General features: G+C 54.3%; 1 protein-coding gene across 1 annotated transcript in view; it reads left to right on the top strand.

Moving 5' to 3' along the window:
- The window catches only part of Kcnq1 (potassium voltage-gated channel subfamily Q member 1), a 220,405-nt gene that overhangs the window by 80,823 nt on the left and 124,941 nt on the right, over positions 1-14,641 (top strand). Inside the window, exon 11 of the mRNA XM_048361465.1 lies at positions 11,440-11,560. Within this exon, the coding sequence (XP_048217422.1) occupies positions 11,440-11,560 (121 nt within the window). The remainder of the gene's footprint in view (positions 1-11,439; positions 11,561-14,641) is intronic.

The following is a 14,641-nucleotide window of genomic DNA, read 5'->3' as shown; positions in this document are numbered from 1 at the left end:
TGAGGCTTTCAGTGGTCTATTGTGTCACAAGTAGTAATGCCTCCCCGGGTCATGTGAGTGTTTTGACTGTTTTATGGTTGCAGGGATTGTCCACCATTTTCTACCACAAGTAAATGCTTAATTGAGTAGGACAAAGGCCCTTTGCATCTGTCCTCTGCACAGAATAAAAACAAAAGCTCCAAGGTAGGCGCCAGTGGCTCACTTCTGTAATCCTCATTAGTTAGGAGGCTGAGATCTGAGGATTACAGTTTGATGCCAGCCCAGGCAGAAAAGTCCCACTTATCTCGGAAGAAAGCCAGAAGTGGCACTGTGGCTCAAGTTCTAGAGGGCTAGTCTGGAGCAAAAGAAGTTTGAGGACAGCACCCAGGCCCTGAGTTCAAGCCCCAGGACCAACCTGCACCCCCACACCCCAACCCAAAGCTACTCTAACCCTTCCAGAATTTAAAACCAGAGGGCCCCCACCTTCAAAACTAGCACTATGCAGGAAGCAGGGAAGGGATAGCAGAGCAAGAGCGAATGTTACGGCGCCTTGTGACTGCGTTAAAATTGCCTGTTTCTTACTAGGAGTCTCACTAGCTGCAGTCCACTCCTTCCCAGAATCCCCTAATGTGACATGTTTTTTTTGGGGGGGGTGGTCTTCAGAAACATTTGTATTCTATTTGGGGTCATCCACTCTCCATTCTCCCTTTTTTCTTGACAGTCTTTCCTAAGCTTTTTCAGGCTTTTCAGACCCACGTCCTTGCAATGGTGGGCAGTGGGCATAAATGCTGCTAGTATGTGGTTGATTTCCCCCATCACAGACAATCCACACTCTGTGCTGAAGGAATGAGTCAGCAATGGTTCTGGGTTCTTTTTCGGTGGTAGTGAGCTTTGAACTTGGGACCTCACGCTTGCGAGGTGGGCACTCCACCACTTGGAACATACCTCTAGGACTCTTTATGATGGTTGCTGGGGGAATCTGTCCACCACCAACGGCTGCCTCTGGATGGTTGCTTTCCTAGCCCTACTAGCCAGCACGGTGCCCTGTATGTGTGGTTGCGGAGTCAGGGTGCTTCTTACAGTATCTGGGAGGCTGGCATCAAGGAGCCTTTGGGCTGAGGAAGAATATAGAAGGAAGTCCGTGGATGGGACGCACACACGTGTGTGTCCTGGAGACAAGAGATGGGTGGCTGTCTGTGCGTGACTCGTGCGTGGCGTACAGAGGAGCCGCTGAGGTTTGCTCAGCGTCTTCTCTCCCTCAGCCCTGGGCTTTTCTGTTCCTTTGAACCAAGCTTTCTCCCAAGTCAGCATCATCCTCATTTCTGTATTTCCTGGTTCTTGGAAACTCCGTACGCACTGAGCGGTCAACTCCTGGGCTGGCCAGGTCCAGCAGCGCAGGGAGGAGGCACGGGGCGACCCTGGGCGATTGCTAGCGCGTCACGGGGTGCCGTTCTCCCCGGAGGGGTGGCAGTGAGGAGGCCCTCTGGGCAGCGCACTGTCCCCCTCTCAGAGCCCTCTGCAGCCAGCAGGGGCGGGGAGCGGGGCTGAGCTGATTGCTTTTGACATCGGTCGTTAACATAATTTTGACGTTAAGCGTTCCCCGGCTCTGGGGCGGCTTTGACTCTGTCCAGGCGCTGGCTGGAGGAGCCATGGGGAGCCTTGAGGCCCCAGATCTGGCCTGGCTGAAGGCAGCCTGGGAAGGGACCTGTGTTTCTCAAGCCCGTGCCCTCGGGGCCCGGGGGGGTGGGGCCCCAACAGATGTGTGGATTTGGTAGCCAGGGCCTGGAGCCGGATGCTGAGAACGAGGCCTGCAACTCATTTCCCCATTAAACATTCTGAGAACATCTGCACGGGTGTCCAAGGCCTCTCCCTCACGACTTGCTTTGATTATTGTGTGAAGCTCAGAACTGGCACATTGCCGCCATGTTGGGATGAAGGTGAAAAGATCGCTCTTAATTAAATTAAAGACATTTTTTTCTTCCTGTGTAATTTTGCCTTGAAAAATCAAGGCCACTTTTTTTTTCCCCTGTTGTTTTCTTCATCCAAAGACCTCCAGACACTTTCCTCCCCACCTCTCCAGAGGTTCTGGGGAATGTCCTGTGAGCTCAGCTCTTGGAGAAGATAGTGCTTAACCCAGATTCCATTGTATATTAAAGTTTCCCGGGGCGGATCTGCTGCTGGAACCTTCCGCTGCAAATGCGTCTTGGGAGCCCTGGCCAGGGACTTCTTGCAGCATGGAGCCCCGGGTGGGTTGCTTTAGTCGTGTGGGCGATGGCTGTGGTGCTCTTTTTCTCCTTCCTGGGCTCACTCCGGGGTGAGCCCGTGGGGCTGCCTCACGGTGCGGACCCCACCCTTGGGCCAGGAGAACCATGTCCATGTCCTCTGCGATCGGTGTGTGCGGAGGCCTGTACAGCCATGGGGAGAGGGGAGATCATTTTTTATTCCGGTCACATCAGTGTCATGGTGAGAAACTGGAGAGATGCGAGATGCGCCATACTCTACACTGCTCCGAACACCGGCCTGCCCCGAGTGTGGATGGGCTCAGCCATCGTGAGTCTGAACAGCAGGAAACCAGACTTCCCTGGGAAGGAGAAGACTGAGGCCGGAACCCAGGCCAGCTTCTTTCCCACGTTTTCTTCCTCCCTACCTTCCGTCGTGCAGAGCCCTGAAAGGCTGTCTGAAGGAATACACTTCTTCTATAATCTACAGACTCCCCTCAGCCCACTCCTCGCCCCATTTATCACACACACTCTCAGAGACTCTCGGTAACAAATGATGGAGCCCCAACTTAAAGCAGATTTAGGATGAAGGGACATTTTTCTGGCACATACATCTGAACCCAGCTGTTGCCGACACAGCTGGACCCCGGGCTGAGATGAACTTGCTCTCCCCCCCTTCCCACCCTATTCCCACTTTTGTTCTTTCTCGTTCGCTCTCTGTCCCTCGGCCCCGGGACACAGGTCTATCCTCCCGCAGACACTTTCCAGTGTGAGGAGAAAGCTCACTTGCTCGCATGCATCCACCAGCTCAGCAAACCCAGCACAAAGAGGTCATTTATGTTCCTATAATGTGGGCCAGGTGCAGGGGCCAAGCTCTTTACCCCCCCCCCCCCGAAAAACCCCACGATGTATAAACCATCTTTCAACGTGCAGCATGTCTCTGACACGGAGGCCTGGGCCACCAGGCCCATTCGAGGCCTGGCCAGGGGATACCTGAACCCCCAACCGCTAAGACAATGAAAGGAGGATCCCTTATAGAAGATATCAGCCCTTTCCAGAAGCAAAGGCTGAACACAGGGCATGCAAAAAACAACAGGTGTCCACTCGAGCAAGGTATTTGCCCGAGCGGAACTGGGTGCCAGCTGTGCATATACGTTTCCCCCTCCTCATGGCCGTGTTCCTGGCAGCTGTTGTGGGAATGGCTTTTACACTTGGTGTCCATGTCCCCTACTTCTCGCCTCTGAGTGCAGACACAGGTGGCGGCAGGGCTGCTCTGGCGCGAGTCCGCGAGCTGGGCACGGGCAGCTGGCACCGGCGGTGGGGCCGCGGCTCAGCAATGTCACGCACGGCCTGGCTGCAGCTGTCCACAGCCCCTGGGGAGGATTCTCTGTGGAGGGCAGGATCCACCGGGCAGGAGGGGGAGGCCAGGAGAAGGGCCTGGCCACGGGGAGGAGAGGCAGCTTCTGTGTTCCACTTGGGGGAAGGCTGACTGGGGAACCGGCCCGTGCCAGACACTGGGGGGACAGGGGCAGGCAGGAAGCGGGGCTCCTGTGCTCCAGGGACAGGGACATCGAGGGGAGGGAGCAAGCTCGAGAGAACTTGGAAAGCCGTGGAGGAAAACGGCTTGGGTTACACCTGGGAGATTAGGCAGGATTATGAGCAGGCAGGGGGAGGAGGGGTGAGCAGCTGGGGGAAGTCACTGGCAAGGACCCAGATACAGAAAGACTTGGCAGAGGGCAGTGGGCAGCAGGGGTGGGCGCACACTTCAGGCTGAGCCCCACCTAAGGGGCCCTAGAAAGGGAAATGTAGGCCAAGCACCACAGTAGCATAATTCTGGGTAGCTGGGCCACCTGGACGGCCGAGGTCACCGGGGTGGGATGGAGGAGGCCCTGGTGGACACTCACCCATGCAATGCACAAGTCATGGCTTCCCCGCTTCTGAAAGTTGTCATAAAAACAACACCGAAAATCTAGTGACACCTATAATCCTAGCCACTGTGATCTTCAGATCACAGGTCAAAGCCCACTCAGGTGGGAAAGTCCACGAAGCTCATCGCCAACTGAGCATGAGAAAACTAGAAGTGGTGCGGTGACTCAAAGTGACAGAGCACTAGCCTTGAGCAGAAAAGCTCAGGGTCGGCACCCAGGCCCCGAGTTCAACCCTAGGACTGACAGAAGAAGGAGGAGGAGAAGAGGAACAGAAAACAAAATCTAGACACGAGAAAGGAGTTGAAGTCTCTTCTCCACTTCCCTTCACCAGCCATGAACACAGCTAACGTGTTCAGGTTTCCTTCCCGTCTGTCTTCTGTACTCAGATTTTATCACATGAAAGCAAAGGCTCCCTACCGAGTGGCCACTGGCCGGGCTGCAGACGCGCTGAGCTGTGCTCTCTTGAGAGAGGGTGAGGCTTGGCAGCCAGCAGCTCCAGCTGGGGCAGTGGCCACGCCTGGGGCTGCAGTCGCCATCACAGACCTCCTGTTTTCCTAGAAAACAAAATTGTTTTGTTCTGCCCTGCAAACTTGGGTCCAGATTCCGACTCTGATCGGGCAAAGGCAGCCAAGGGACGAGAGCAGCACCAAACACACACACACACACACACACACACACACACACACACACACACCCCAAACCTGAGACTCCTATTATAGTGACTTCACCATCACCAAGGAACACGGGTGGGCATGCCCACGCACACGCATGCACATGCACACACACAGACACACACCAGACCTGAGACTGTCCTAGGAAAGTGTGACTTCATCACAAGCGCGTGCACACACACACACATGCCAAACCTGAGACTGTCCTAGCAAAGTGTGACTTCACCATCACCAAGGCGCAGTGCTTCGCACCTGGGCCAGACACTGGCTAGGTCGGTGAGGAGCACCATGTGCTGTGCTAGAACCTTCTTTGGGGCCCTTGTGTCCAGAGGTACAGCCCTGTCACACTCGCATGGGCTCGCAGCTCACTCGGCTGCTGGGTTTTCTTCACATCTTTTACCCTAGGCTCCTCAGAGACACAAGAGCCAAGGGGACCTCTTAGGGTCCAATAGCCGCCCCCGAGCCCTCTGTCACGGGGTGGAGGGGCGGGATGGAATCTCTCCGCAACTCCCTGACTCCAGGGTCTGGTAGGTCTCATCCGGCTGTGACTACAGTGGGGACAGGGATGAGGGGGCACTGTGGCCAGTGCTGGCCCCTGGAGCAGGAGCCACCCCCAGTCTCTGACACACAGGGCTGGCAGAGAGCACCCTCTCCATTCGATTTGCAAAAACAACCCTGCAGAGCCCCTCTCTGACCCTCACTACAGGGGCCCCCAAGTGCTGTTCCCAGGATTAAACCGAAGAGTAATGCATTCCTCTCTGGCAGGTGCAGGCCGCGCCCGCTGCAGGAAGCCAGCTGATACACACATTTTCATTTCCGAAAACGCCAGGGCCAGGCCTCTCAGGGGCTGGCCGGCCCAGCCCGGGCCCTCGGGGCCTCAGGCTGGAAGATGACACTCGTCTTTTGGGGGTGTTTGGAAAGCAGCTCCCCTCTCCCAGCCACCACGCTGTCTCCGTTTCCTTTCGCATCCAAGTGATACCGATGCTGAAATCTGTACTCGTGTTCTTTCTCCTTTTCCTAAAAAACACTTGAATCTTGGAAGAAGTGTGAGCTGCCACTTGAGGACCGTCTCACAGAATGCAGGGCACTCGAACCTCAGCCCTGAGACTCAAAGCACGGGGCAGGAACCGGCTCCCTCCAGGTCCAGAACCCGCGGGCCTCTGGCTGTGCGAGCAGTCCTCGAGGCTTGCTGGTCTTCTGGCCTCGTCGGGCGTCACGGGCACAGAGCCCTGTGCGAGGCCTTCTCCCGGCGATGACTAAGTTCAGTCTGCTCAGTTTCCTGCTGGACGTCTGCCTTGGGCTGCGGTGGGCCCTGAGCTCCGGCGTTTATTTACATTTCCCGATGGCTGCTCAGGAACAGCACCTTTCCATGTGCTGCTCGTGGGCCCGTGGGTTCTTTTGTGCTGTACTTCTTTGTCCGGGACCACTTTTTAACCCAGTCATTTCGATTCCTCGTGTTGGCTTGCAGGGTGCGGATTTTGTGGGTATGAACCTCTGCTGGTTCATCTTTTACTCTTTTAACGTGTGTCTTGGTGATTGGGTCTTGGTTCCAATGTAGTCAACTAGCGTCTCCTTTGGGTTTTATTAGTTCTTTATTTAAATTTGAAACAGCCAAACTGGAAGTCATGAAGTCATTTGGGTTCAGCAGTGTGACTGTGACAGCTTCCATAATTAGGTCTTCTAAGTGCTGGACTGGAGGCAGCATGTTTGATGATGGTATGATAAAGTGAGGGGTCCGATTTCATTTCTTCCTCCTGTGCACCTTCAGTTGTCTGTCCTTGAACGCGGTGCTGAAGAGTCAGTTGGGGGGGGGGGCGGGAGGGAGGGACCCACCCTCTTCCCCCTACGTGAGGACCACTCCAGTTCACTGCAAGTACGGGAGCACCCTCCTTCCCAATGACCACCCACCGCACTTACCTGCTCCTGTCTCCTTGCATGATAGTGACTACTGCTTAGGAAGAAATACTGATGTCAGCTAAAGCAACTTGCCCTCTGTTCTTGAAGAACATCCCAGAAACTTTTTAGAATAAGCTTCCCGAGATGCTCAAACACAAACCTTGAGGCTTTTGTTGTGGTTGTTTTAAATCTGGAGAATCTCTTTAGGATTGAGTCATTTAACCAATGGAATGGAAACTCTGTTCTCCATTTGTCTTCTTCAATATCTGTAGTTTTATGCTTGTCCTCCACAGTTTCTATGGATCATCAGCTACTAACTATTCTCTTGCACATTTGGTTTCCATACATCTGTATTTTCCTAACAGGAGAGCAGCAACACAGTGGGGTGTGCATGTGCCGTTTCCCAGCTTATATGAAGCGATATAACTGCGGAGCCTTTTCCCATGAGGAAGTGACCTGACCCACTGTTATTAAGCCACACTGTAGTTTGTTCCCCAATTTGAACAACTTATGTCTTTTTTCTACCATTCAGGGCCCATCACTACACTCATGCAATGGTTTGGGACGACCTTCACACTGGAAGACGCTGGTCACGTCTGTTGTTTGGTTTTCGTTTGTTCAGTGTTTTCTTGGGTTCCAAATGCAGTAGTGGGTCTGGGAAGGAGAACCAGCGAGGCGAGGTGCTTTTCTTGCTGAGCTAAGTCAATGCGGTCCCTCACTGAGGATGCTGCCCTCCATCCACGTGGGAAGGGGGGCAGCCAAGTTCATCCACTGTGACAGAGCCACTCCTTTCCGAGCAAGCCATGGGTCCAGCCCTCGTTCAGGGCATGGGAAATCAGCTCTGCCTCCTGCGGGGGAATACAGAGGAACCTGAGCACGTATTAACACTGCTGTCCATGTTTAAAATGTTGGGAGACATCATGTGAGGTTTCCTCCGTCGATATTCCTGCTTTGCTCATTCTTTCTACAGTTATTTGGACTTCTAGAAAGAATGTTTGGCCCTCATTTCTAATTTTTTATAAACCTGGGTTCAGGAATTGGTGTTTGAGTTGGAGTAAAATCCTTCTGTTACTCTGTTTTTCTACTGTTAACTACTGGCCCCTGTGTCATTGGGTCGACCACAGCTCCACTTCCAGTTTTTTGGTGGTTCGTTGGAAATAAGTCTCACGAACCTTTCTGCCCAGGCTGGCATCGGGAGTAGCTAGGACTGTAGGTGTGAGGCACTGGCCCCGTTGTTGTTGTTGTTATTCTTCTTCTTTGGTGCTTATCTTGGGGCTTGAACTCGGGGCCTAGGCATTGTCCCTGAACTCCATTGCTCAAGGTTAGAGCTCTATCACTCAAGCCACAGCTCTACTTACAGCTAGGAGATCAGAGTCTCACAGAATCATGCTTTCATCCAAAGAGCCAAATTCCTGTTTTGTTTTTTTTGCCAGTCCTGGGACATGAACTCAGGGCCTGAGCACTGTCCCTGGCTTCCTTTTGCTCAAGGCTAGCACTCTGCCACTTGAGCCACAGTGCCACTTCTGGCCTTTTCTATCTATGTGATGCTAAGGAATCAAACCCAGGGCGTCATGTATACGAGGCAAGCACTCTTGCCACTAGGCCATATTCTCAGCCCCCCAAGTTCCTTTTTATCTGAACAGTATTTAGAAAACATGATCTGAGGACCAGGTGTGCTCACTGGCATAAGGGTGTTCCTGTTCCCAACTCCTCTCCAAGGACAGAGCGAGCCAGGGATGATGGGATTTATACTCAAGCGGAACACAGGCCACGTCCACAATTCTGTGCCCGTCCATCTCTCCATTAAGTGAACAATGAGTTTATTCTACTGATGTGTCTGAGCATATGATTTGTCCTTGAGCCCTGGTTTCCACCACCTCATATATTTACTCATTATAACCCCACTGTACACAGAGCACACCTGTGAAGCAAACTTCAAAAATAGACTGTTTAACACAGTCATTTTTGCCTCCCGTCATTCCGTGTCCGGAATCACCTTGTTTGTGCACCAGCTTGTGTTCAGGGCTGGGACCACACATCTGTAACCAAAGGAGAATCCACCTGATCGGTCTTGCTTTTCACCCAACATTCCTCCAGTATCCTGGTGGCCTTTTGCATTTGCATACTGGAAAATGCCCCTGGTGAAATAGTTTGAGGGGCTTGGCCATGTGGCTCAGGGGAAGGACCCACCCCCAGGGCATCATACGGGGGGGGGGGGTCCCATAGTCCGGAGAAATGTGCTGCCTTACGCCTTTTACAGACTCTTCCACCCCCCACCACCAGTAGCCATCAATTTGCTTTCTGGTCTCTGCAGTGGTGATGGTTGTTTCTGGAACAGCCTAGAAACTGAACCTATGCATAATGTCTGGCTTTTCATCAGAGTGCCTTTCCTGCCTGGCAGAACACATGTGAAGGCCACTGTGTGGTGGCATGCGCCGTCAGCTGCTTTCCTCTGATTGCAGCGTGGTATTCCATAGCCTAGAAGGATCAACTGTCCCCTGGTTTGTTTATGCATTCATTTGTTGAAGGACATCTTGTTTCTAGCTTTCAGCAACTGTGAGTGGAATTATTACACGCATTTCAGACCAAGTTTTGTGAACATAAATACTCAATTCACTGGGGTAACTCGCTGGAAGCAGCCTGCGAGGCCACACGGTCTGTTATGAGACACTGCCGAACAGTTTCCCACGGTGGCTGTGTCCTTTCCCACTCCCACCAGGCATGTGTGAGCAGCCGCTGTTCTGCTTCCATAATGGCAGATCGTGTGGTGTGTGTGTGTGTGCGTGCGAGTGTGGGATTTCAGCCACGTCTTGAGTGTGGTGACATCTCACTGTGGTTTTCATTCGTATTTCCATGATGCCTATCGATGTGGACTGATCATCAGCCCAGGTGCTTATTTGTAATCCGGTTTTAAATTGGGTTGTTCACTTGACTATTGTCAAGTTATAAGCATCCTTTATGTATTCTGGGAACAAGTCCTTGACAGAGTAAGTGATGTGCAAATATTTGCTTCAAATCTGTGATTTGTCTTTTCCTTTTGGTGAGTCCTTTACAGAGAAAAGGCTTTTTAATTGTGATGAAATGAAATTCAGTGTTGATTCTTTTTAAGCTTTGGGTGTATTTCAACTTACAGCCAAACTCAAGATATTCTTCTATGTTTTCTTCAAAAAAATGTCATGGATTTGTTTTACTTTATATTTGAAATGAACAAGACTGCACATAGCCTTTGACCCTCTTTCCCATTGAGTCTAAATGCTAGATGTGTTTAAAAAATGAACACACAGAAACACACATATGTATATGCAGACTCTCCCCATTCATATGTGAGGAATGAAGTAAAGAGACAATTGCATTGGTGTGGGAAAATCTTCCTTTTTTATAAAGCAAAGGAAATGTCACTATACAAGAAACCACTGTCCACAATAAAACAATGTAATTAAGGTTTATAGGCCATCAAAGGGTTACTATTTCTAATAAATTAACATTTACTGTGACAAGAAACTAATGAGTGAAGAACGTGAGTAGGCATCTCTGCCCAAAGGAACCCTGAAGAGGGCCAAGCCCATCCACGATGAAAACGAGCCACGTTTTCATGCGTACTTGACAGGCCCTGCGGAATTTGTCGGCACCCAGTTCCAGCTCAAAAGTGGAACACAGGGCCACCGGTAAACCAATCCAGCGGTGTCCATTAAATGGACCCCGTAAGCAAACATTCATCCTGCTCCAAGATGCCAACTTTTAACAGTAAAGCTAAATTGGCTTAAAACTCACAGAGCCGGAATGCCCATGAAACATGGGATGGGTGATTTCCTCCTGGTAGGTCTAAGCTATGGGTTATTGTGCGAGTAGAGCACTGATCATCAGTGCCACATGTGTATGCCTGGAGAAAAAAACAGAGTGTGTGGCAGAGCGATGGAGTGCCAAGAACAGAGCCTCCCCGTGGGGAGGGGCCGTGCCTGTGCAGTGGGGCAGGAGCAGGGCAGGCCGGCAGGTAGCAAGATGACAGTGGAATGGGGCCATCGTGAGTTTTGGCACGACTCCACTTCTTAGGTACTCAATTCTTTTGCAAGAAGCACTTTAAATGAAGAAAATTAAGTTGAGAGCAAACACTGGAAGTTGAGAGTAAGTACAGAGTGAAGACGGATCTGGATCATCCCCTGGGCTCCTGAGCCATGTTGCCTGAGGGCTCAGGGCTCTGAGCAGGGGGCCAGCCAGCGGGGCGGTTCTGTGCCTCACTCAGGATGCAGGTAGTTGATGTGGCATTAGGGCTGGAGAGGAGAGCCAAACGTGGAACGCCTTAGCTTTCTGGCCATTGCTATGTCGGTGTGCGAATCCTAACAGCATGTCAGCGGGGGTCAGTGGGCTTTTCCAGGCTGGGCCATCACTTATGTTAGGGGTGAGGCTGCAGAGGGACCCACAACCTGAAGCGGAGCAAAGCCTGGTCTCCCAAGCCAAGCCACAGGCCATTACCACAGGACACTCTAGTCTTTACCTGTCACTCCTGGACACTGAGGTCTCAGTGACTTGGGGACCAACCTAAACACCGACCCACACACCCCACCCCTGTGGAAGCCTCATGTGGCGACCAATCCTACTTCCCCCTGGTCCTGGGAGCTCACGGCTATGTCCCAGAGCAGTGGCACACCGGGGCTGACATGACGACATGAGTCCGGGGTGGCCACCGTGGCGAGAGGGGCCGGATGTGCTGTCGTTACACTCAAGTGCTGCCCCCCGCCTTTTCCACAGTGAGGAAGAGCCCCACGCTGCTGGAAGTCAGCCCGGCCCACTTCCTGAGAACCAACAGCTTCGCTGAGGACCTGGATTTGGAAGGGGAGACACTGCTGGCGCCCATCACCCATGTGTCACAGTGAGTGCCCGGGGCTGGGCCGGGGATGAGGCTGAAGGTGTCGCCAGGCACCAAGGGTGTGTGCTTGCACGCAGGTGCCGTCTCCTCCTCCGCGCCCCATCCTTCCTGCTCTTGGGCTCCTGGAGGCCCAGGGCCCAGGCATTAGGCTGGAGAGGCGAGCGGGGTCCTTTCCCGCCAAGGCAGGGAACATGATCCTCTTGTTTGGACTTATGGAAAACCAGACTGATCATTTTCCACTTGTTTTCGTGCTTCGAGCGTCTGAGAAGATTGTTTTTCTCGCTCCTAGCCCCTTCCACCACTCCCCCCCAAAAAAGTCGACTTTGTTTTTGAGCATTTCCCCGTGGAGCCCTGGCCAAAGGCCCGGGGCAGATGCCGGTGCTGTCTGCCAGTTGCCGCCACTGTCCTCAGGGCTCCTTCAGGTGGAGGAAATGGCTGATTTTCCACGCCTTCCAGTTGGCCTTTCCCCAAGGCACAGCTGGCCTGGGCCACGGGCCCGTCCTCCCCCGCCGTCACGCCCCGCCAGGCCAATCTATGCCCAGCCCTGCGCGGTTCCCCCACAACATGTGATCCAGTGTTCCTAAAAGAGGCTCACAGTGCCGGCAGCGGTGGGTCACGGGGTCAGCGGGGCACGGGGGGGGGGGGGGCAGACACTGGTCACCGATGGTATGACACCCACGAGGCCGCTTGCTAGGACTCGTCCCGTCTCTATCTGCAGGGACTCTGGGGGCCCAAGCCACATGCAGCACGGTCCTGGGGAGACCCAGGTGCGGGCGTGGCCTTGCAGGTCACTGGGGACTGGCACTCCCAGCACTAGGCGGCGGCCCGCGTCACTGGAGGACCAGGAGAGGCAGATGGGCAAACTCTCCTTGGCAGGGGTGTGCAGCGAGGGCCGGCCGGTGGGCCTCGGAGGTGCGGGGGCTCGGCACACAGCAGTGGTGTGGCTTACACTAGGTGGAGTCAGGGGCACGGGCCTCATGGAAGGGAGCACAGGAGCTCCGTGGCTGGTAGTGTGCGCAGTATGGAGGGCAGCGCCCACCTGAGTGAGGACAGCTGACAAGGATGGACCCCAAGGGGCTGCCCAGCCTCAAAGGATCAGGTGGCCTTAGTCCTCTCATCTCCTGGGGCAGTCCACTTTCCCTTTGTCCCTGGGGCCCTGGCTGGGCCTCCGTAGGCAGTAGCACCTTGAGAATACCAGGCTGTTGTACCCCATTAGTCCAGGCCTCACTGGCTCATGGACACTGGGGACCCCTATAAGGATGCCCCCTTTGGGTAAGAGGCTGCTATGCTAGCCTTAGTATACCTCAGACCCCTTGGAGCTAGCTACCATCTGCCCCAGGTGGACATCAGGTCCACATGGATCACGTAGTCCAGGACACCAGGCCTTTCCTTGTGTCGCCTCTGAGACCAGAGAAAGACCTGAGTGGCACAGGCTCTCTGCCAGCGTGGCCCACCTGTCACCAGTCAGCCAGCAGGCCCTCTTGGGTCCTCTTGGGATAGCTGGTGACTGCTGGTCCCCCTGAGGCTAGCTAGGTACAGGCAGAGCCAAGACCCCAGTCTTCCGGAGCTCAAGTCCCCACCGTGGAACCTGCCAATGCCCTTTCCAGAGCCAGCTCCTCCCCACCCCCAGCAGCTGCTGGATGTGAGCCAGCCCTAGAGGGCGGGAAGGAGCTGAGTGGAGAGGAGGTTCAACAAAAGGCTGTGGTCCAGGCAGGGCAGGATCAGAGGTGAGGCATCGAGGAATGGACACCTGTGTCCTCCGGAGCCAGGTGCCAGCCCTCCAGGAAGTCCTGGCAGAAGGCAGGCCACTAGCACAGCCGAACGCCGGGTTCTCAATGCTCCCAGGTCACTGGCCTGGCCGAGACCTGGCCTCTCTCGTCCTGAAGCCACAGTGAACATTTACTTGGGTTCCCAATGGTCATCTGGGCTGAACAGCCAAGTCCCCATTCCTTTGCTTCTCACTCAGCCTGCGTAGTGATTGATACCTGTAATTAAGTGAGTCTCCGGCGAATCAAGGATGTGGTATAGCTCCCAAGGGGGCAGCTGGGGGGCCTACGCTAGGAAAAGGCCTATGCCCTGGTGCTTGTGTGCGAGGGACAGGGATGTGCACAGGGCTGTCTCGGGGGGGGGGGGGCGGGGAGGGATGGGAGGAGAGAGGCTGGTGCTGAAAAACAGATCCATTTTTCTTCCGTGTTTCACTGATGTTAAATGTATTACCACGTTGGGCCAGTTCCAGAATCCAAATTAAAAGCATAAATAAAGACACATTTTGTCTCCATCGCAAGCGCTCCCCACCCGTAGGGCCCCAGGGAGGTGAGGTCACTGTAGCCTTGATTACAAGAGGGTCCCTGGGGCTGGGCAGAGCTCCTCCTTCAGGGCCTGTTGGCCACTGGATTCGGGGGGTTTTCTTCTGGGGAGGGGGCAGGGAGGCCAGCTTTAAGCAGGCCTGGCTTCCAGCAGGGAGCTGTCGTCGAGCTGGGGCCAAAGAGACAAGGTGGCCTTGCCCACAGCGCCGCCCATGCCTACCGGCCTCGTCTGCCAGGACTGCAGGGCACCCTCAGCCTCAAGCTCTGAGCTGTGCCCTCCGCTCAACGCCTCACCTCGCCTCTGAAGAAGTAGGATGCGCCCCAACAACTACCGATAGGAGCTTCCGGGATCCACCCCACCTGCTGTCTGCTGCCTCCTCAGGCCCAACTTCCATGAGCCCACTGCCTTGCTGTGGTGTCCCCCCAGCTGGAACCCCCACATCACTCATTTGGGGCCACTGGAATCCCACACATCTTTCCAGCACCTACTCGGTCTCCCCGTCTTTGGGGAAGCCCTGAGCCTCCCAAGGCTCTCATGGCCCTAAGTGCCAGCCGTGGCCCTCGGCACCCCCAAAAGCACTAGCCCCAGATGGCCACAGCCACCATCACACAGAGCTCATCTCGTTGGCCTCACCCGAAGGGAAGCAAGGGTGGTAGGGGTCTCCCAGGTGCCAGGGTGCAGGACAGGACACCCAGGAGTCTCCAGCGCTGCACTCGGATCGTGTGACCTGGGTGAACTGCGCCCACAGCCACTTCTGTAAAACCCGCCTTGATCCGC

Source organism: Perognathus longimembris, chromosome 13 (genome assembly GCF_023159225.1).
Source record: "Perognathus longimembris pacificus isolate PPM17 chromosome 13, ASM2315922v1, whole genome shotgun sequence".
Taxonomy (NCBI): Eukaryota; Metazoa; Chordata; class Mammalia; order Rodentia; family Heteromyidae; genus Perognathus; species Perognathus longimembris.
This window is presented reverse-complemented; position numbering and strand designations above follow the sequence as displayed.